The following is a 23,385-nucleotide window of genomic DNA, read 5'->3' as shown; positions in this document are numbered from 1 at the left end:
TAATATTGTCAAATAAACAACAAATAATCACATATTAGTTTGTTCGAACGTTAAGTATAAATATTTAAGAACAGTTCTAACCTCGACCATTTTTCACTCTCTTCATCATTTACTTTCAAAATCTATCTCCTCTATTTGTTGATTTAAACATCTGAACATCTTGATGTACAAAATTTGATATTTTCAACGCTTATCAAGTGTGAATTTAATGGGTAATGAAGGGCTTTAGCCCTCTTTCTGATAGAAATTTGTTTGTTTAGTCTCCTCTAAATTAATAAAATTATAAATTAATATAATGATAAAATTATACTTTGACCCTTTAAAAACGAGGAAAAAAAATTAGTTCCCTTAAAAGATGATGAAATTATCAATTAATAAATATAAAATTAAATTTTGACTTCTTAAAAAATTATAATTAAATTTCGATCCCTCTAAAAAGGTTTCTAGATTCATATCGACACTTTTGAATTCACAATAACACTCAAATTCTAGACCCAGTTAAACAACCAAACACCTCCGAACGTAATTTGCAACTAGACTACATCAAATATATATATATATTAGTTTTGAAGTATGCTTATATAATTTATACATAACATATTTTTTGAGATATCAAATAATTAAACATAAATAGGAATAATTATATTATAAATAAAGTAAACATATAAACAATAATATTATTAATTATATAATAATGAAACCAAAAAAAAAAAGATTTATTAAAAAAGCTTACGAGCTCCCTCACAAATTTAAATGAATTAAATATATTTTTTACTAATTAGTTAATTTTAAAATCTTTTTTGTTCGACTTGATAAATAAACATTTGGCATGATATATTTAATATATATTTTTTATACATGCTAAAGTGTTTATTTAGAACAAAATAAGTTTACATTATCATTTTTTAACAATAAAATTATATTATCTTAATCATAGATTATCGATTTTGAATATTTGATATCAAATTTAGGATAATTTTTTTCCAAAACTTTTAGGATAGATTAATGAAAATCTGCGAACAAAATTAAGCCCTACTTGAATGGGTGGTGCGTTTATCTCCAGTAAAATTAAAAATAGCAATAACAGTAAAATTAATTATTGTAGTTGTGAGGTAAAAAATTTCACCGTCCATCCAAAGAGGCTTAAATATTATGTAATTATTTTAAATAATATATCACTTTATTAAATTTAAGCTTATTATATTATCTTATGAAACTCATAATAGCAAGGCTGAAGTAAGGAATATTGAGATTTTATATTTGAGTTTTATTGTGTGTAAATAAATTGTGATTTTTCTTCAAATTTTATTTTAACTTTAATTTTATATTTTCAAATATATTTTAATTATGAATTCGATTGTGATAGTTACTCCTAATTATTTGCAAACATTTTTCATGCCGAGAAACTACGGAATGGATATGAATAATGAAATAAACATGTCATACGTGTAAAGCCGTTATTGGTGGAAACTTTTACTAAGATTATTATTGGGTAAATTTCACTCAAGGTCACTAAATTATTTGTAAGTGTACGTTTTGGTCACTTAATTTCAAAAAATTACAAAATGGTTACTAAATTATCTAAAAACTTTCATTTAAGTCATTGGGTTGTTAAAATTATTGTTGTATGGCATTCTTCATTTGCACCATCTATATCAATTGAAAGCTCTTCTTTCCCTTCTCTTTCATAATTTAGTTTCTTTTCTTCTTCCATGAATCAACTTTATTCTCCAATTCACTGTACTGATCATCGAATTGGAGTAGAGGTGAGCAAAACTTGAATTGACTCGAATTTTTTTTTTTTTTAAATTTCGAGTTAATCAATTTGAATTGTTCGAGTTATTTAGTTTTTTTTTGAGTAAACTCCAATAAGTAACTTGAGTTTTGAGTTCGAGTCGAATTGAATTTTACAATTCAAATAACGCGGATGATTTGAATAACTCAAATAACAAATTGGTGTAAATACCCATTTGGTTCCTATCAATCCTGAAAATGAGCAAATTGGTCTCTTTCAACAAAAATTAAAAAAATCAAAATAATTTTCAAAAAATTTAAAATAAAATTTAAAGTTCAAAATACTTATAAAAAATCCAAAATTTATATATTTTTAAATATTATAAAAATTCTAAAAAATATATAAAAAGTTAAAAAAATTCTAAAATAATAATTTTGGGACCTAAATTAGAAATTAACTATTCAAGTTTATCATACTAAAATATTTTTTTCTCTTATTTTGCTTTGTAAAAGTTTTCAAGCATATATGTTTTCGAATTTATGTGCTTTAACATGAAATTAGCTATATAATAAGAATTTAATTTGACATATTTAAAATTTTAATTTAACTTAGAATAATTTCATTTGATTCACTTGACTTGAATTTTATTTCACTCGACTCTATTTAAAAAAATTTAAATCGAGTTAGGATGATAAAATATGACTCATCAACTCGATAATTTTTCACTCGATTTGAAAGAATGCACACCCTTACCTTGGAGCTCACTAGTCAGACTTAAAAAAAAAACCTAAAAACCCAATAATTTAAATAAAAATAATAATTTAGTGACTTAAATGAAAACTTTCGGATAATTCAATAACTGTTTTGTAACTTTTTGGAGTTGAGTGACTAAACTGTAAACTTACTAATAATTTAGGGATCTCAAGTGTAATTTAGCATAAGTAATTTTGAAAAATAATAAGAGCTAAATTGATAAAAAGATGTCAACATTAAGGGTAAAATTTGACATTATACCAAAAAAGAATAAGAGCCAAGTTGAAAAAATATGTAAACGTTAAGGGCTAAATTTGACATAATGCATTATTTTTTTGGCACAATAACTTTTTTGGCCCTCCTACTTTACAAAAAAAGAAGAAGGTCATTTTAGCCATCCATTTAATTTTTTTTACTCTTTTTAGTCCTTAAATTTGCATTTTTGTCAAATTAATGTTTGTTAACTTTGCTGATGTGGCATACACGTGGATCTCATGCCAAAATTTAATTAATTTTTTAAATTTTAAAATTTTTTATACTTTTTAAATAATTTCAATGAGTTTAATTTTTAAAAAATAATTAAATGCTGATGTTATTTATGTGTATGTCACGTCAACAAAGTGAAAAGATATTAACTTTTTCACCAATTTCGGGGTGGTTTGAGAAAAAATATAAGTTTAAGGGCTCAAAAGGTCAAAAATTAAATAAGGGTTAAAATGATTTTTTGTAAAGTTGAAGGGCTAAATAAGTCATTATACCTTTTTTTCCAAATCTGTTGCGTCAGATATTTTCTGGGCATATTGAGGGTGTTCCTGTAAATATCAATAAAAACCAAGGGTTGAAATTTACATGTCATACCCTTCCGTAAATTTCTAACCATAGGCAGCCACAGTGGAGCCCCACCTTAAAGGTAAAGCACTAAGCACTAAGCACCAAAAGGCAAAGAAGAGAAAAAAAAAATAGAAACAAAATATTTTGAAGAAAAATAACCTCACTAGGGTTTGACCCGAAAGGGGAATTTTTTTGCCAAATTGCGTGAAAACCCTGAGATAGAGAGAGAGATTCGTGGTGAGTGGGGGCAGTGAGTCGAATCACCGAGTTTTAATTTTTATTCCACAGTTTCCGTCAAGTTCGCTCTCGATTAAATCATCAAGATCTATCTCTCATCTATACCGTAATTTTCGGATTCTTAGAGAGAGAGAGAGAGAGAGAGAGAGAGAGAGAGAGAGAGAGAGAGAGAGAGAGAAACAACAAAAAAATAAACCTGAATATTTGATTTGTTTTTAGTTAATTTTCTTTAATTTCTAATTTTGAACGTTGAGATCGGAGGGTTAAAAAAGGGTTTTATTAAATAAAAAAAGGGTTTTTGGAGGGATTCGGGTTTGTGGAAGTGGTGGGGTTTTTTCTTTTTTTTTTTAATTTTTTGTTGTAATAATTTGGAATTCGCGGGGGAATTTTTTGTTAAAAGAAAATTGGGGGTTAGTTTTTTATGCATTCTGGTAGTGGTGGCGGAGGTGGGCCCAGCCGGAACCCGAGTGTGGGCCCGGTGGGTCGGGCGGCATCTACATCGTCCGCAGCTTCGCCATCTTCTTCGTCGTCGGCCGTTTCGACCCCACACTTGGGGTTTGATTCGGTACAACAGCAGCCGCAGCAGCAGCAACAACAACAAAGTCAGAAACAGCAGCATCAAATTGCGTCTAGGCAGGTAAATGGTTTATGGAATTTTAGATATAGCTAATGGAAAATAATTGAATTGAACTTGATTTTGTGAACTCAAGTCTGTTTTTGGTAAATGGGCAGCGGTGAATTGTTGAATTTGGCGGGTTTCGGGGGATTTAATTTGGTGCAATAAATACAATCTCTGATGTCTTACATAAGGTTGATTAGTTATTTGGTAATTCAATTGTGTCCGGGGAACGACTGTAATCAGCTCTTAGGTCTTCAAAATCCTTTGTGGAGATGCAAGTGAAAATCTTGTTAAGTTTTGTTCTACTCCTTTTGAAAGATCCATAAGTTTCCTTTTTTTTTTTTGAGTTACTTGTTTGAAGTATCTAGTTTAGTCAACCCTCGTATCTTTGAGTCATTAATACGTCTGGTACAAGTTAGCACTATGTGTCAGTTTGAGAAGTTCAAGCGTTATATTTTTGTGTTTGTATTTGTTCTTGCAGTCATTACAACAACAATTACTTAGAAAACCTGAAGGAAATGAAGCTAACCAAGCATATCAAGCCAGTGGTCTGCAAGGTCTGATGGGAGGTAGCAATTTTCCTTCATCTCCAGGCTCCATGCAACCGCCGCAAATGTCCAGGAGGTTCTTTGATCTGCCTCAACAACATGCTTCTGCGCAGGACAGCCAGAATAGGAGTCAAGGTGTTGAGCAACAAATGGCGAGTTCTGCTCAGCAAGCTTATTATCAGTTTGCTTACCAGGCTTCTCAGCAACAGAAGGCACTTTTGGCACAGCAGCCAGCTAAGATGGCCATGTTGGGCTCTGCATCTTTTAAGGATCAGGACATGCGAACTGGAAACATAAAAATGCAGGAACTTATCTCCATGCAGGCTGCTAATCAGGCTCAGGCATCATCCTCTAAGAACGCATCTGAGCAGCTTGGTTGTGCTGAAAAGCAGATGGAGCAAGGATCAAGGTCTGCTTCTGAGCACAAGCCACCCGCTCAGGCAACAGTTATTGGACAATTAATGCCTGGGAATGTTTTAAGGGCCATGCAGACACAGCAAGCTCCTCAGACTGTTCAAAACATGGGAAACAATCAAGTTGCTATGGCTGCACAGTTGCAGGCATGGGCACTTGAGCGTAATATTGATCTGTTGCAACCTGCAAACGCCAACTTGATGGCACAGCTCATTCCACTAATGCAGAGTAGGATGGCTGCCCAGCAAAAAACAAATGAAAGGAATATGGGTACTCAGTCATCACCAGTACCTGTGTCCAAGCCGCAAATCACTTCTCCATCAGTTCCAAGTGAGAGTTCTCCCCGTGGTAACTCATCAAACGATATATCTGGCATGTCTGGCTTTGCCAAAACTAGGCCGATGGCTCCACCAAACACTTTTGGGTCAACTTCCAGTGTTGGGGTGATTAACAGTGCTAACAATGTTTCAATGCAGCAGTTAGCAATTCATGGCCTAGATAATCAAGTGCTTCCCAGGCAGTCAGTTGGGCATGGAAATGGGATGCCTCCTATGCATCCTCCACAAGTATCTGCAAATGTTAGCCAGAGTATTGATCCATCCTTGCCAGCAAAAAATTCATCAGGTGGCATAGAAACGGTGCAAATGCAGCATACGAAACACTTCAATCGATCTTCTCTTCAGCCTGCTGCCCCTGGTAATGATGGGGGATCTGTTAACAATGTACCATCACAAGGGGGAGCTTCTACCCAGATGCCACAGCAGCGTTTTGGTTTCACTAAACAACAACTTCATGTTCTCAAAGCACAAATACTAGCATTTAGGCGCCTGAAGGTATACTAATCTCTCTCTCCATATCCTATCCTTCTTTCTCTGATCATTTATGTATTTTGCCTTTCTGCTGATTGCGTGATGCTGGATCATGCTGGTTTTGTGGTCATTAACAGAAAGGAGAAGGTACACTTCCACAAGAGCTTCTTCGAGCCATTGTTCCCCCACCACTTGTGGTGCAGCAGATGCAATTACCTCCTTTAGGTGGAAATAACCAGGACAGAGATGGTGGAAAGAATATAGAAGATCAAGCGAAGCAGGTGGAGTCAAAGGAGAAGGTTGCACAGGCTGAGCAATCTACCAAAGGACAGAATATTACTAAAGACGAAGCTTATGTAGGAGATGATAGAGCAAATGAATCAACAGCTCATATGCAAGGTGCGTCAGCTATGGCTAAGGATCCATCTACATTACCTGCTGGAAAAGAAGAGCAGCAAAGTTCTGTCTTTTCTGTCAAGTCAGACCACGAAGTAGAACGTGGTCTTCCGAAAGCTCCAGTTCGAAGTGATTTTAGTGCAGACAGGGGAAAGGCTGTTTCACCACAAGTTGCGGCATCTGATGGAGGGCAAGTTAAGAAACCCATGCAGGCAAACTCTGCCCCCCAGCTAAAGGATCCTGCCTCTGCCAGAAAGTATCATGGTCCACTCTTTGATTTCCCCTTCTTCACTAGGAAACATGAATCATATGGCTCAGCAATGCCTAACAGCAATAATAATTTAACTTTGGCGTATGATGTCAAAGACCTACTCTTTGAGGAAGGCATGGAAGTCCTTAGCAAGAAACGATCAGAGAATTTGAGGAAGATTGGTAACTTACTAGCAGTAAATATGGAGACAAAAAGGATTAGGCCAGATCTTGTTCTGCGACTGCAAATTGAAGAAAAAAAGCTTCGACTTAAAGATCTGCAGGCTCGTTTAAGGGATGAAGTTGACCAGCAGCAACAAGAGATAATGGCGATGCCTGACAGACCGTACAGAAAATTTGTCCGCCTGTGTGAGCGTCAGCGTATTGAGCTGGCGAGACACGTACAAGTCACTCAGAAGGCCCTAAGAGAGAAGCAGTTGAAATCCATCTTTCAGTGGCGTAAGAAGCTCCTGGAGGCTCATTGGGCTATCCGTGATGCACGAACTGCTCGTAATAGGGGAGTTGCCAAGTACCATGAAAGAATGTTACGAGAGTTTTCAAAGAGGAAAGATGATGATAGAAATAAAAGGATGGAAGCCTTGAAGAATAATGATGTTGAAAGGTACCGGGAGATGTTGATTGAGCAGCAGACAAATATCCCTGGAGATGCTGCAGAGAGATATGAAGTTCTTTCATCATTCTTGACGCAGACTGAAGAATATCTTCAAAAACTGGGAAGTAAGATTACAGCTGCCAAGAATCAGCAGGAAGTAGCTGATGCAGCAAATGCTGCTGCTGTTGCTGCACGGTTGCAGGCAGGGCTTCTTGAACTCTCTCTCCCTTGTACTCACTCCTAGTTGTCTTTTAGGGTGTTCCCCCTTTCTCAGTTACTTTAATTTTTTTGGACTGAATTCTGAGCCTAAAAATATAATTTCCTTTCTTAATCACCATGCAACTAGGTGGATTCTCTGTTATTTACTTTTTTTGTGGATTCCCTGTTATTTACTTTTTTTTTTGTACTTCTTGACTAAAGGGCCTATCAGAAGAAGAAGTTAGGGTTGCAGCAGCTTGTGCTGGGGAGGAAGTAATGATAAGAAATCGGTTTATGGAAATGAATGCACCCAGGGAAGGTTCATCTGTTAGCAAGTAAGTTAATGTTTTCGAGCATATAATAGTTCATTTCTTAGGACTTATTGAGGGGCTTCAGTTGCAAAGATTGAGCAGGATGGGTGTAAATCTTGTGACAATAAGATGGGGCTTATGCAGTAGCTTTTCTCATGCTCTTTAGTTCGGTAACTATATCACATATGGTTTATATAAATTTACCATTTATGTTTTTGTTTATTCTAAAGACATTCTCACATGCCACCAAATTTTGGGCACTTTTAGTCATTCTTCATCTGTCCTGGTCATCAACAGGTATTATAATCTTGCTCATGCTGTCAATGAAAAGATCATAAGGCAGCCATCAATGCTACGAGCTGGAACATTGCGAGACTATCAGCTTGTAGGTTGCTATATCTAAAATATTATGTTTCCTTCCTAACCTTTCCTTGGTTTTTGTATCTGTCAGTTTACTACTTTGTTATAGCAAGTTAAGATTTTTATGGCATCTATGTATTTTTTGGTAGGTTGGTTTGCAGTGGATGCTTTCTTTGTATAATAATAAACTAAATGGTATTTTGGCTGATGAGATGGGTCTTGGGAAAACTGTTCAGGTATTGTTACTTTAAAAGATATTAGTTGCGAGTAACATTGCAGTTTATTTTATTTTGGAGTTAGGCAGGGTTTTGGAATTAGTCAGAGCATTTATTGTTTTGGCAGATAATCATATGATAAAATAGGGTTGTTAATTCCTAGGTTTACCTTATTGTACAGGTTATGGCATTGATTGCTTATTTGATGGAATTTAAAGGAAACTATGGCCCGCATCTTATAATTGTCCCAAATGCTGTTCTAGTAAATTGGAAGGTTGGTTTTATTTTTGCTTTTTATCGACTGTTATGATATTTTCCTGATATCCTTGGAAAGAACTAACTGAGTTCTTTCTTGCAGAGTGAGCTCCACAATTGGCTGCCATCTGTGTCATGTATCTATTATGTCGGAGGAAAAGAACAACGTTCAAAATTATTTTCTCAAGTAAGAACTACAGGTTTCTGTATTTAGTTGTTCTTTTAAGTGTCAAAATTTGCTGAACTTTCTTCTGGTTTTCTTGTTTTATAGGAGGTTCTGGCAATGAAATTTAATGTCCTTGTGACAACTTATGAATTCATCATGTATGACCGGTCAAAACTTTCTAAGATTGATTGGAAGTACATCATAATTGATGAAGCACAGCGAATGAAAGACAGGGAATCTGTTTTAGCTCGTGATCTTGATAGGTACCGCTGCCAAAGGCGTTTACTTCTTACTGGGACACCATTACAGGTCTGTTAAGGCAGCTCTAGCATGTTCTGAAATTGAAAAATTACGTGTATGTACATGCATACAGATTTGAAAACTTTGAACAACTTTGTCGCCTTACTATTATGACTGCCATCTACATGAAATGGTATGACCACCATTATTTATTGGCAGCACTTTTATTGCATACTCAGATGCACACCTTGACACCTATGCACTTAGGATAGGCTTAACTTTATAACAAGTTTCTCCTAAGTTTAGAAATCTTAAATTTCAAAATTTGAATTTTCATCATGTCTCTTCTAATTGGTTCCTCACTAAATATCCATGTGCAGAATGAAAAGGTGCTACTTCACTATGTCATACAATGCTGTTTGAGTAATGGTTGAAATTTTAACGGTCTTTCCTTAACATCTTTTAGCTGGCAAAACTTAACGGGGCTCCTTGCCATGCTCTAATTATTGACAATATGAATTTTCTTTGCCAAAAAATGTGTGCTTGTTTAGATAACCTGTTTTTCACAGTTTACTTTATACCCTCCATTGTGGCTTATTAGATGCGTTGAAGTGATAAACCTATTCTCACCTTTTTCTTCCCTCCAGGCTCACTTTCTTATGTGTTTGTGTTTCTATCTTATTTGATGTGTTGAACAAGAGTTTCTTTTATGCCACAGAATGACTTGAAAGAACTCTGGTCATTGTTAAATCTTCTCCTTCCTGAAGTGTTTGATAATCGCAAGGCGTTTCACGATTGGTTTTCGCAACCATTTCAAAGGGAACCTACACATAATGCAGAAGATGATTGGCTTGAGACAGAGAAGAAGGTTATCATCATCCATCGACTTCATCAAATTCTAGAGCCCTTTATGCTTAGACGTCGTGTTGAAGATGTGGAAGGTTCACTTCCTCCAAAGGTATGCTGTTCTTGTGTCCTGCTTTAGAAATCACTTATTGTTTGCTGGTTCTAATGATGCTTTTTCCTTGGCCAACTACAGGTCTCAATAGTTTTAAAATGCAGAATGTCAGCTATTCAGAGTGCCATTTATGATTGGATAAAATCAACTGGGACTCTTCGAGTTGATCCAGAAGATGAGAAGCGCAAGGTTCAAAAAAATCCAATATACCAGGCTAAGGTGTACAAAACTTTAAATAACCGGTGTATGGAGCTTCGGAAGACTTGTAATCATCCTTTGCTTAATTACCCATATTTCAATGACTTCTCCAAAGATTTCCTTGTAAGATCTTGTGGGAAATTGTGGATCCTAGACAGAATCCTAATAAAACTGCAGAGAACCGGGCATCGAGTATTACTCTTTAGTACCATGACGAAACTTCTGGATATCTTGGAGGAATACTTGCAGTGGAGGAGGCTTGTCTACAGACGTATTGATGGAACAACTAGTTTGGAAGATCGAGAATCAGCTATTGTTGACTTCAATAGCCCGCACTCTGAGTGCTTCATATTCTTACTAAGTATTCGTGCTGCTGGACGTGGTCTAAATCTTCAATCTGCTGACACTGTAGTGATCTATGATCCTGATCCAAATCCTAAAAATGAGGAACAGGCAGTTGCTAGAGCTCACCGAATTGGACAAACAAGGGAAGTCAAAGTAATTTACATGGAAGCAGTTGTTGACAAAATCTCTAGTCAGCAGAAGGAGGATGAATTAAGGAGTGGAGGTACAGTTGATTTTGAGGATGATTTTGCTGGTAAGGATAGATATATGGGATCCATTGAGAGCCTCATAAGGAATAACATTCAACAGTATAAAATCGACATGGCCGATGAAGTAATCAATGCTGGACGTTTTGACCAGAGAACAACACATGAAGAGAGACGCATGACTTTGGAAACATTGTTGCATGATGAGGAGAGGTATCAAGAAACTGTCCATGATGTTCCCTCATTGCATCAGGTAAATCGCATGATAGCAAGAAGTGAGGAAGAAGTTGAGCTGTTTGATCAAATGGATGAAGAACTGGATTGGACTGAGGAGATGACTTGTCATGAACAGGTACCTAAGTGGCTTCGAGCCAGTGTAAGAGAAGTAAATGCTGCTGTAGCTACTTTATCAAAAAAGCCATCAAAGAACATTTTATTTACTGCTGGTGGCGGTACTGAATCCAAAGAAACAGATACTGAGAGAAAAAGGGGGCGGCCTAAGAAAAAAATTCCCAGCTATAAGGAAATAGATGAAACTGGGGAATTTTCTGAGGCAAGTTCTGATGAGAGAAATGGCTATTCTGGGAATGAAGAAGAGGGAGAAATTGGTGAATTTGAAGATGATGAATTTAGTGGTGCTGTTGGGGCTCCACCTGTAAATAATGATCAGTCAGAAGAAGATGGTGCACTTGGTGATGATGGGTATGAGGATGCCCAGGCTTCAGAACACATTAGAAACAACCACATACTTGAAGAAGGTGGTTCTTCAGGATCATCATTGGATAGTCGTAGACCAACACAGATGGTGTCTCCAATATCTCCTCAGAAATTTGGATCTCTCTCTGCATTAGATGCTAGGCCTGGTTCAGCTGCAAGAAGACTGGCATGTCTCTTTTCCTATAATGATTTGTTATTGTGGCATTTGTTGAATTCTGGTGTTTTCTCATGTTTTGTTTATTTTGGCAGTCCGATGATTTGGAGGAAGGTGAAATTGCAGGATCGGGAGATTCTCACATGGACCACCAGCAATCCGAAAGTTGGAATCATGATCGCGATGAAGGCGAAGACGAACAAGTTGTCCAACCCAAGATAAAACGAAAGCGCAGTATTCGGGTTCGACCTCGTCAAACTGTGGAAAGAGTAGAGGAGAAATCGGCCAGTGAAGAGCCTCTTGTCCAGCGTGGAGGTTCATCTCTGTTGTCTTTCCAGCTGGACCAAAAATACCAATCACAACTGAGGACTGATACTGAAAGAAAACCAACACGTGAGCGCAATGCTTTCAAGCATGATCCGAATGATTCGTCTTCCAAAAGTAGGAGGAACTTACCGCCAAGACAAATAGCTAATACATCAAAGTTGCATGCATCAGTGAAGCCTGGTCGAATGAATTCTATGTCTGCTCCTTCAGAAGATGCTGGCAAACCCTCCAGAGAGAGCTGGGACAGTAAACTGGTTAATACATGCGGGTCTTCAAATTTTGGTGCTAAGATGTCTGACGTCATCCAAAGAAAGGTATACTTGAAGTGACTGTAATTTTGTGTCTGGTTTGTATATCTGTTTCTTACCTTAAATATGTAGCCATCATGGGTTTTTTTCCTGGTCATAGGTGATACTTTGGAAACCTTGCTTTAGTTTTATGAATTGCTTGATGATGTTTCTTGTTGCATGCTCTCATCAGTCTCCATATCTCTGGTCCTCCTGAATTACTTAGCTTTCTTCATTCGGATTGGATCTTTTGTAATTGCATCTAATGCTCTGCAGCATAAACAGGTTTCATCTTAGCCTGTTCTCTCATCGACAAATTGGTTTAGGTTTTGCTATGTTAGGCATTTGGATAACTGGAGTGTATTTTATGAGGTTGGGAATCTTCTTTTCAGGTTTTGGAAGTTTTGTTTGTTATACAATATGGTCAATCATTTGCTCTACCTGGTTGTTTGTTTGTCCATGTCCATCTGCTTTTTGTTTTCTTTTTTGGAATTGGTCTTTGTGTGTTTAATCTTGAAGTCATTTTATTTTTCATGGTTTGCATGTAATGAATAATTGAAGGATTGCATATCAAAATATCTTCCCTTTTGAGAAGTGAGCAGTTTTCACCTTTGGCCTTTATTGACTAGAAAATTCTCGTCTTTCCAGTGCAAAAATGTGATTAGCAAGCTTCAGAGGAGAATAGATAAGGAGGGTCAACATATAGTACCACTTTTGACGGACTTGTGGAAGAGAATTGAAGACTCTGGTTACACAGGTGGAAGTGGAAGCAATCAGTTGGATTTCCGGAAGATTGATCAGCGTGTTGACAGATTAGAGTACAGTGGAGTTATGGAGCTTGTTTCAGATGTGCAGCTAGTTTTAAAAAGTGCCATGCATTTTTACGGTTTTTCACATGAGGTATAATCTCTTATCATATCTTGGCATTTTTTGGTGTCTTTAGGTGTTCACACTAACTCACCTTTGCATCACTCTTTTGACTTTTGCCGTGGATAGTCATTCTGGAATCAAATAGTTTGAGAGCTTTTCATCGAATTTAACCTACTTATACTGTGTTTTGGGTTTAATTTTGTCAACTTCCTGATCTTTTTTCTTCTTCTGGAAATGTACTTGGGATTCACAGGTCAAATCTGAAGCAAAGAAAGTACAAGATCTGTTTTTCGACTTGTTGAAGATAGTATTTACAGATACAGATTTCCAGGAAGCTAGAAATTCATTATCTTTCTTCAGTCCAGCATCTACGTCCACCTCGGGTCCCTCCTCTAGACAGGTAGCTGTTGGCAAGAGACAGAAGCAGATGACGGAGGTAGAATCTGATTCAGGCTTGACTCAAAAGTCGTTACAACAACGTGGACCCACCCATACTGGTGAGGAAACAAGGATTAGAGTGCAGTTGCCCCAAAAGGAATCGAGGCTTGGGAGTGGAAGTACCAGGGAACCATATCAACAAGGTGATTCTCTTCCAACTCATCCGGGTGAGCTGGTTACTTGCAAGAAGAAGAGGAAAGACAGGGAAAAGTCTATGGTAAAGCCTAGGACTGGATCTGTTGGCCCCATTTCATCCCCGAGTATAGTTCGGAACATCAGGAGTCCAACAGCAGGATCAGTCTCTAAGGATGTGAGACCGACCCAACAGACCACCCATCAGCCTTGGCCCAACCAACCTGCTCATCTGTCAAATGGTAGTAGTGGGAGTGTTGGTTGGGCCAATCCTGTGAAGAAGTTGAGAACAGACACAGGTAAAAGGAGGCCAAGCCATTTATGACTTTCTAGTTTCTAGATCATCACCTTAAAAAAGAAAAAGAAAAAGAAATTGCTGCCATTGAGTGCAAGTGCCTAGTGTATTTTGTGGCTCTTCATGGCCTGTACAACTGCAATTAGATCATACCATTAATGTAGTGTAGGCTCATTGATCCCCCTCGCTGTATACGTCTTTCCGTAGTAGTTTCAATGCAATAGTTTTCATATCTGCAGCTTGCAGGTATCACTATTTATACCCATATTTTCCTTTTGGAAGAAATAGATTGCAGTTTTAGTAGGAGAAAAGAGCTTGCGAATATTAAGATTCGAGTATCGTATTTACTGCATGAATTTGCCATTGACAGAAGACAGGCTTAATTGTACATTTATTTAGTGACAGCAGGAACTATTGAGAGTTGAGAAAGTTCTTTCCTCGTAAACAAATTCAAGTCTATTTCGAGTTTGGATTTGGCTCGATAAGATGCATCATCATTTACAGATTTTACAGTACAATCACTCTTCTAGTCGTTTTCACTGAGTACCTCATTACTGTATTTTCCCCTTTGCAGCTACTGGTTCAGAAACCTGTCATAATTTCTATATAGGATCGAAATAAAGGATCAAAGAGTCATTATATCGGCATTGAAGCATGTCTGGGGATATCGTGGATGCCAGTAATGTTCACTTATTTGCCATGCGAAGACAACTATAATATAGTATAAAGCATATATGCAAAGAAATAGGGCATCTGAATTAACTAAATAAGCAAATACAACAATGCTTACCACATTAAAAACCTTGGGGAAAAATGTTGATACCTTTAACTCTTTGTTCGTACGCACCTCGGTCGTGCAAGAAAAGGAAAGCAACTCTAGAAGGTAAGCTTTCTAACCAAGGTAATCAATATTGCCACCAATGAGGCTAAAATACTATTATCACAAAGCATCTTCGAGTTGCATTAATAAAGTACAGTACATATTTTTACCCAACATGGGGCCTTAAGTGGTAAAAGCACTACTCCCTCTACTAGAAAAAAATATTAATTCTTACACGTTAAAACGAAGAGTAAATTGGAAAACTACCAAAATTAAAAGAACCACTAATAAATTGCAAACAACCCAAGAACAAACCTTCAATGGATTCCAGCCACCGAAAACACTGCACACTGGTGCATTGTTTTCAACTCCAATGTTACTAGAAAAACAATCAAGATTACAATAGCATTCTCCAAAATTCATAGCTAATACGCTGAAAAAAGAATGATGATTCTTTTGGGAAAGAATTGAAAACTAGAATTTAAATTATACAATATCAAGATCCACTAATCTCTTTTGTAAAAAGAAAAAAATATTATTTAATCAAATCATTGGATACATACTTATATTTGAGATTTATATTTAGGTAGCATTTGAGAATAAAGATTCTTAAATTTAGATTTGGATTTAAAAGATAATGTAAATTGAGTAATAAACTACTTAGAAATATAATATTTATGATAATTTCTCAAATTTATGGGTCTGTTAGATGCCTATTTAATAATGAATCCCATATTCTTAAAATGTATTTGGATTTGACAAATCCATGTTTTATACTTATTTTAATATATATTATATTTTTTGAGCCAGAGTATATATTTTATTAAAATTTAATTAATTTATATATAATTCTTACCATTTAAACATTTACATAATAAATAAAATCCATGTTCCCAAACAAAACATTATAGTTTTTATCAATTAAATAAGATCTCAATCTATAAGCAAGAAAATGAAAAACATTGTCTTACCAAATAATTAAAACATCAAATAAAAAAAACTGTAGTACAAAACTAATGTAACTAATTATTAAATCATAAAATTTATATAAATAATAGTTATATAACTACTTTACCTATGGAATTTTGTCAAGTTAATCACTTTGAAAATGAAAGAGCTTTTTCATAGGATTAATCTAATGGAAGTTTACCACATGCTTATCCGTGGGCTATCACCAAATCACATTAAAGTCTATCTAGAGAATTTTCCTATCATATCTTATAAAGTCCTCGGAACTCTATTTGATGACTTAACAAAGTGTAGCCACATCACATACTATCACATCTTGATAGAGCACTCTATAATTTTATTATCGACATTCACAATAGGACACCTGTTTAGTGAAATTCATAATCATCATCAATTCAACCTTAAAACTCGAATTATAAATTAACATTTTATGTTATCTTTATGTACCAAAATGTATAAAAATTTTCAAATACAAACATTATTTTAAAAAAAACATGTCAAACTTGAGTATGAAATAATGTATTAATCCTTAAAAAATGTATGGCAAATTTCTGGGATAAAAAAAATTTGTAAAGAATATTTGCCATAAATGTTTTTTCCCTTCTTGTATAAAAGAGGTTGGGAATAACAAAATTATTTGAGTTAATTTTATGAACTTGAGTTAATTTTCAATTTCTTTTCAGAAGATACCAAAACAAAGCCAGAACAATTAAATTGATAGAAACCACTATGGGAATATTTTTAATTAAGCCCCCTCCAAGTTTTTAATGCTTAGCATAACATCCTTTAAATTTCTATTATCTTTTTATTTGTTATTACACTGTCGAATTTTCAATATTTTCTTATAAAATTTGTTATCAATCCTTCCAATCTTTTTATTTTTAAAACTTGAAAGCTTGAAATAGTCATAGCTGAATTCTATTATAATTATCATCTTTATCAGTGAAATCCATAAATGTTGGACATAAGCTAAGGCTATGGTTCTAACATCACGTATTATGGGTGGAATCCTATGTGATAATTATGTTTAATTTTGGGTTTTTATATTAATTTTGCATTTGAAGTTTTTAATTTTTTAATAAAATAAGTGTTGTTTATGATTTTTGGATATTCTTTGATAAATTTCAATTTTTTCGAAAATATTTAATTTTTTTTCAAACTTTTATACAATATTTTTTGAAAAATAAATTTTATATTATTTTTACTATTTTAAATATAAAATATTTATTTTTACATCATAAAAATAAAAACTAATTATGAATTAAATAAAAATTGAATCCAGTTCGTTTGAGGTAACCATGGTTCCTTAACTTGTGAATTAAAAATCGTTTAAGCACCATTAGTTTGGATTGTTTTTCGATTTCTCATTTTTTTTTTCTTATCGTACCTAAATGCAAATAAGAAAAAAAAATGTTTTACTCATCTTAGATTTTCTCTAACCTTTTTCATATTTCTTTGGCATTCTCACAACAAGAAACTCTAGTGCACTGTAAGGAGAGTATGCATAGCCTCTAATTGAGCCTTCTTTGCATCATTTGCATCCAATCTTTCTTATTCCTTATGCACTTCCAAAAGGTAATTCATAATAATTCTCCAAACACTATAATAAAAAATGCTTGTATAAATAATTTCATGATAACTTTACTGTGAAAATGGTTTTCACCATTTGAAAGTGGAGAACACAAAATGAAGTTCCCTTCTTCAACACTAGTTGACTCGAATTAAATTCCATTTTTCTTCAATCTGAACACCTTAAGTTCAAAAACCTTTTTTCCTAGTGGTGAAATCTTTTATAAGACTTTGCTCTGATATTAATTAAAAAGTCTCGGTAGATCAGAGTTTACCAAAAAGGGTAAATTGGTAATTAAAAACTTTTGCTAAAATGATAAAAATAGAAAACATTGACGTGATGATTTATAGTGGTTCGACTTAAATAGCTTACCTCCACCGCCTTAGCTTCACTTACCAATGACTTTTTCAATTTGCTATACTTGAATTATCACCCTTCAAGGGCAAGGTATAACTTTTATAATCCTTTATCTTTCTTTCAAGGTTTAGATAAAAACCTATCACATTTTCTTTTACAATGACTAAGATAGAACCTCGTAATTTCAAATTGGTAAAATAGTGTAAACAAAGAAATGAGTGTTTACAATGTGTAAGTGTCATGTGCTGAGACTTTAGCTCCGGTTGTGTGCGGCTTTAGACTCAGATCTTTCGCCCATGAGCTTAAGTCAACCTTTAATCCTCATTCGAAAGAGGCTTGGCACACTTAGCTTAAGCAAGTAAACAAGAAAGAGAGCTTAGAAAAATGTAAGAGAGTTGGGAGAATGTGGAAGTATCTCTATTACTCAAAGCTAGCATGAATGTCCAAACGAGGGAGGAAAACCTCTATTTATATAGGCAAGCCCCAAACAATCCAACAGTTACAATTGATATCAATGGATAGTCAAGATCTAATTCTATAACTTTCCCGCCTAACTTATTAAATGCTATATAATGGTGGAGTGTTTTAGAACTTTCGAAAAATTCTACACGGATTCAGTCCCTTCTTTGGACTTCTAGAGTCTTCCGAGGCACTCCGAGAACCTCATGCCAGGCTTGATGAGGCATTGCTCACTCACAGGGCATGACATTCTCCCCTACTCGATCTAGCGAAGCCCTTATTGCTAGGGGAGCTGTAACAATCCGTTTTTCAGTAGTGTTGAAAATAGTGGTTTTGGGACCAAAATTTCGACGAGTGAATTTGTAGATATTATTAATTAATATTTATGAATTTATTAGAGTGTTATTTTAAAGTTTGGTCTAGTGATTTTAATGTTTGGTTGGTTAATTAAGTAAAATGACTAAATTGTAAAAGCTAATTGCTATAGACTTTCATTAGTTAAAAGGTTTAATTAGTGTTTTTAGGGGTTTATGTGGTAAATTACCCTTTGTTAACGACTATGGGCAGTTGATGCTTATTTTTAAATATTTTCTATGTTAAAATATTGGTTAAAATAAATGTTAAATTTAATTAAAGCATAAAATAAAATAAGAAAATAAAAACATCACCATCTTCCTCATTTCTAGAAAAACCACCATTGAAGAAGAAATAAAAAGCTTCTAGCATTCTTGATTATTCGTTCCTTGCATGTAAGTCGATTTTAAGCCCATTTTTCGTAAATTTTATGTTTTTGAGATCGTTGTAGCTTAATTTAGCTAGCCCGGGGATTAGATTGTAAACTGTCAAAGATTTTAAAAGTTACCATTGTTGTTTTGAAGTTTATTTGGATGTTAAATGGTAGAGTTTGGGACTTTGTTATGAAATAGAACTAATTTGTAAAGAGATAGTTGTTAGTTTTGGGATTCTGGTTCTAAAATATTTTATGAGGACGTAATTGAAAATGGTTCAAAAAATGGGGCTTAACTATAAAAGATGTGATAGTTTCGGTTTGAAGGACTCAATTGAATAGAATGTAAAAGTTTAGGAAATTAATGTAAAATGTTAAATAAAGATTCACGTGCATATATTTATACTTTATAAGTATGTGAAGTTGATGATTTAATTAAACTATTATATAGATCAAGAAATGGATCAACCGATAGACAAACACGAAAAAGGAAAAAAATTACTGAGTAGTCCTTGGTGTCGTGTTTGCTGCTATTTTTGAGTAGGTAAGTTCGTATAACGCTTAAGCTATTTTGTAAATTGCCTTTTTGATTTAGTATGTATATGTATAACTTGTAGTTGAATACCTATAGTGTAATAATTTTGAATATTGGATGGACTAAACAGTAAGGAATGGTATAATTGATGTTTGTGAATGAAAAAGAAAATGCATACAGTTGAGTTCATGCGTATATGTTGATGTTCAAAGGAATGGAAGGTATGGATATGAATTGAGGCCTGTATGAACTTAGTGAATGACAAGGATACAAATGACATGTCACTAGGGTTATTACAGTTTCAAGTGCTGGTCTTGGATGTTTTACCAATGACTAAGGTCCTACATTTGTTGCGGATTCTTCATAGCTTGTAACACCCCAAATTCAGTCTAAATGTTATGACCGAATCTGGTGATGTCACATTGTAACACCCCCTACCCGTATTCGATGCCAGAATAGGGTACGAGGCATTACCAGAACACATACACTTATAAACATGTTAAACCGAGTTATAAAGTTTCATTCAAATTTAAACTCTTCAAATTTTTAACATGCTTTTATAAATCTTCACGTTATAACTTCAAAATACTATATTTGTAACAAATAGGGTTTCTGAGATCCACTACATACTCATGCAATTCAATACTTAATTTCCATTTCATTTAATTCACGATTCTCATGTTCACAATTCAATTCAATTTCTCAATTCAATTTCTCAATCCAATATACATTTCAATACCACAATAATTCATTTAATTCAAATCATATCATTTGCAATTTCCATTTAATTCACGTACAATTCAATTTCATTAAGTTCAATACTAATACATATTTATCATTTAACTTAACGTCCCCTTTTTGCTTCATTTTACACTTCAAGCATGAACCTAGTATTTCATTTCCTTTCCACTCCCGTTTCCTATGCATATCACACAAGATATAAACATTACACTCAACCATAGTCGCAAGCTAGTCTTTTGAAGACTAACCACATGATAAACCATTTTAATAAAGATTACAAACTTTAAACCTTACCACCCTTTTATGATCACAAGCATATTTCGATCTAGACATTTACCATCTCAATGCATAATTTTATAAATTTAATGTGGCGTAATCCAGCCACAACTTGGCCAAAGCCTAAGCATACACACCAAACATGGTAGCCAAATAAACATATAGTATAAACATTATAAGCATGAATAAACACCACATTTATTTATGTATCAAACTTATCAACATGAGTTAATTCATAAACCATTTCTGACATTGCTACATACCAAATCATATACCAAGTATACCACATACACATATTATGAAACTTTATTATCGTTTATCGATTATAATCAAGCATATGACCAATTATACACAAATAATTCATATGTTCTTCCAATTTTCCTCCTCCTCATCTCCATTCCACATCCTTAATGTGTATAACACACTTAAACAACATTAACTACAATTTCACTATTCACTCACATGTATATTCAAAGCTGTCTATTCGAGTCAGACAGAACTCCAAATTAAGATCCGTAAATTTTTCCTAAAACTAGATTCACATATCTTATTACCATAAAATTTTCATAATTTTTGATTTAGCTGAATAGTACAGTTTATTCTTTAAAGTTTCCTCTGTTTCACTGCTCGATAGTTCTGACCTCTCTTCACTAAAAATTAATTATCTCATAGTAAAAAATTCAAATATTGTTTCCATTTGTTTCTATTGAAAATATATTCATTGAGGGTTCTAAAAATATAAAATTTATCCCATAATTATTTTTTTACAATTTTTGAAAATTTTCCAAAGTCAGAACAGGGGATTCCAAACTCATTCTGACTCTGTCTAACTAAATTTCAAATATCTCAAAATATATAACTCTTTTGCTTTCTCTGTTTCTTTTATGTGAAAATAGACTCATTCATATTCAATTTCATATATTATTCAGCCTCTAATTCAATATCCACCATTTTTTGTGATTTTTCAAAGTCACACAACTGTTGCTGTCCAAACTGTTTTATTGCTAAATGTACTCTTTCATAATTTCACTTTTTCACTTTCAATCACAATTCAATTCAAAATTCACTTTTCCATTTCTAAGTCGATATTCAATACAATTCCACACCTATATTCATTATTCAATTACACTTAGTCAATTTCCCGATGAACACTTCGAAATAATAACAGATACTCGGTGGATTCAGCACGTAGCAACCACCTTATTAATCAATGATGTCCGGTGGAATAAACACATAGCAACCACTTTACTAATCAATGATGTTCAGTTCACATAGTAGCCTGCACATAGTACTACACATGTGACCATTACCATTCGATACACGTAGTAGCCTGCACATAGTACTACACACGTGATCTAAACTATCCGGTACGCATAGTAGCCTGCACATAGTACTACACATGCGACCTATCATTCTGGTACACGTAGTAGCTTGCACATAGTACTACACACGTGACCATCACTTTCACTTTTACATAGTTTCCTACACACAATCCATGCCACACATGTGATCATTTCTGTCATTTCATTCGTATCCCTTTTTATTCCAAAGGTTCATTCGAGAATTTTTCACTTTTTCTCACTTTTCTTTTTATTGATCAATTTCAATTTCTCGTCTTTCTTGATTTATAACAATACATTTAACTTATATAACCTTCACACTATTCATTCCAGTCCAAAAATCATACTTTGTAAAAATTACGTTTTTGCCCCTAAAGTTTCACAAAATTACAATTTTGCCTCTAGGCTCGTAAAATAATTTTTATTCAATTTCCTTGAATTTTAGGCCTAGATGAACCATTTTCATAACTATAGCAGTCCACAAAAATCACTTATTCACACACTTGTGACATATTTTATAACTTTTACAAATTAATCATTTTATGCATTTTCATCGAAAATTACTTAGTACAAGTCGTTTATCACACTCCAAAAATTCTTATTCTTCCATAAAACATAAAAAATACATGCATATCATTCATGGGAAAATTTTTAAACACAAACCCTAGTTCAAAACAATGGTAAAAATAGGTAAATCTTGTTATGAGGATTTCAAAAACGTAAAAATCATTAAAAACGGGGATAGAACGGACTTACAATCGAGCTTGGAAGCTTGAAAAACCCTAGCCATGGTTTCTCCATGCAATTTTCGGCCTAGGGGTTGAAGATGGACAAAAATTGGCTTTTAATTTTGTTTTTAATTCATTTTAATAACTAAATAACCAAAATGCCCTTAATGAAAAACTTTGGAAACATGCCTAACCATACCCATTTTTGTCCACCAACTTAACCAATGGTCTAATTACCATATAAATACCTCCAATTTAAGATTTCATAACAATTGGACAACTCTAACATATAGAACTTAACTTTTGCACTTTTTACAATTTAGTCCTTTTGACTAAATTGAGTGCCCAAACGTCAAAATTTTCGAACGAAATTTTCACGAAATCATTTTGTGAAATCGTAGACCATAAAAATATAATGAAAATAAATTTTTTCTCATCAAATTTGTGGTCCTGAAACCACTATTCTGACTAACCCCAAATTCGGGCTGTTACCAGCTCGTGTGAGCAGCATCGTGTAAAGTTACCATGCCGACCCACATCTCATATGAGCAGACCCATTTTGCTATAGTGCATTGGGTGTAACCAGGGATTATGAAATGGAAATGTTAGTACAATTAAATTACAAAGTGAATGAGTATATTATATGAACCATGTATGTTTTTTTTGTTATGGTATAAAAGCATGAATTATGTTCTACATTTTAATTGTGAAAGAATTAACTTGGTTAGATTTATGGATTTGCTTAGGGTATCAAAGGATATTGTGTTTTGTATCTATTTATATTTGTTCAATTCTTAAGTTGTAATAATGTCCAGTAAGTTATGTTAAATTTTGTACGAACTTACTAAGCATTATGTATGCTTACTTTTACTTTGTTTGATTTCTTGTAGATTATTGGAAACTGCACAATCTGTTGGAATCAAGTTGGAGCTCACACTATCCGTTAATGACTCGGTAGATTTTTGAACATTTTGGGATATGTTATAA

The 23,385-nt window shown here is 34.1% G+C and overlaps 1 protein-coding gene across 1 annotated transcript; it reads left to right on the top strand.

Moving 5' to 3' along the window:
- Positions 1 to 3,423: 3,423 nt before the first annotated feature.
- Positions 3,424 to 14,135, top strand: LOC121224116 (ATP-dependent helicase BRM). Its single transcript, XM_041106695.1, has 14 exons — positions 3,424 to 4,193; positions 4,657 to 5,970; positions 6,084 to 7,406; positions 7,625 to 7,737; positions 8,011 to 8,098; positions 8,223 to 8,309; positions 8,470 to 8,562; positions 8,647 to 8,730; positions 8,815 to 9,018; positions 9,668 to 9,907; positions 9,989 to 11,539; positions 11,623 to 12,168; positions 12,790 to 13,041; positions 13,265 to 14,135. Exons 1-14 carry the CDS (start codon positions 3,978 to 3,980, stop codon positions 13,904 to 13,906), a joined length of 6,753 nt encoding a protein of 2,250 aa, XP_040962629.1. The 5' UTR covers positions 3,424 to 3,977; the 3' UTR covers positions 13,907 to 14,135.
- Positions 14,136 to 23,385: the final 9,250 nt, after the last annotated feature.

The sequence above is a fragment of the Gossypium hirsutum genome, chromosome D12 (genome assembly GCF_007990345.1).
Source record: "Gossypium hirsutum isolate 1008001.06 chromosome D12, Gossypium_hirsutum_v2.1, whole genome shotgun sequence".
Taxonomy (NCBI): domain Eukaryota; kingdom Viridiplantae; phylum Streptophyta; class Magnoliopsida; order Malvales; family Malvaceae; genus Gossypium; species Gossypium hirsutum.
Note: the sequence above shows the minus strand (reverse complement) of the source record. Positions and strands in the feature narration are given on the sequence as shown.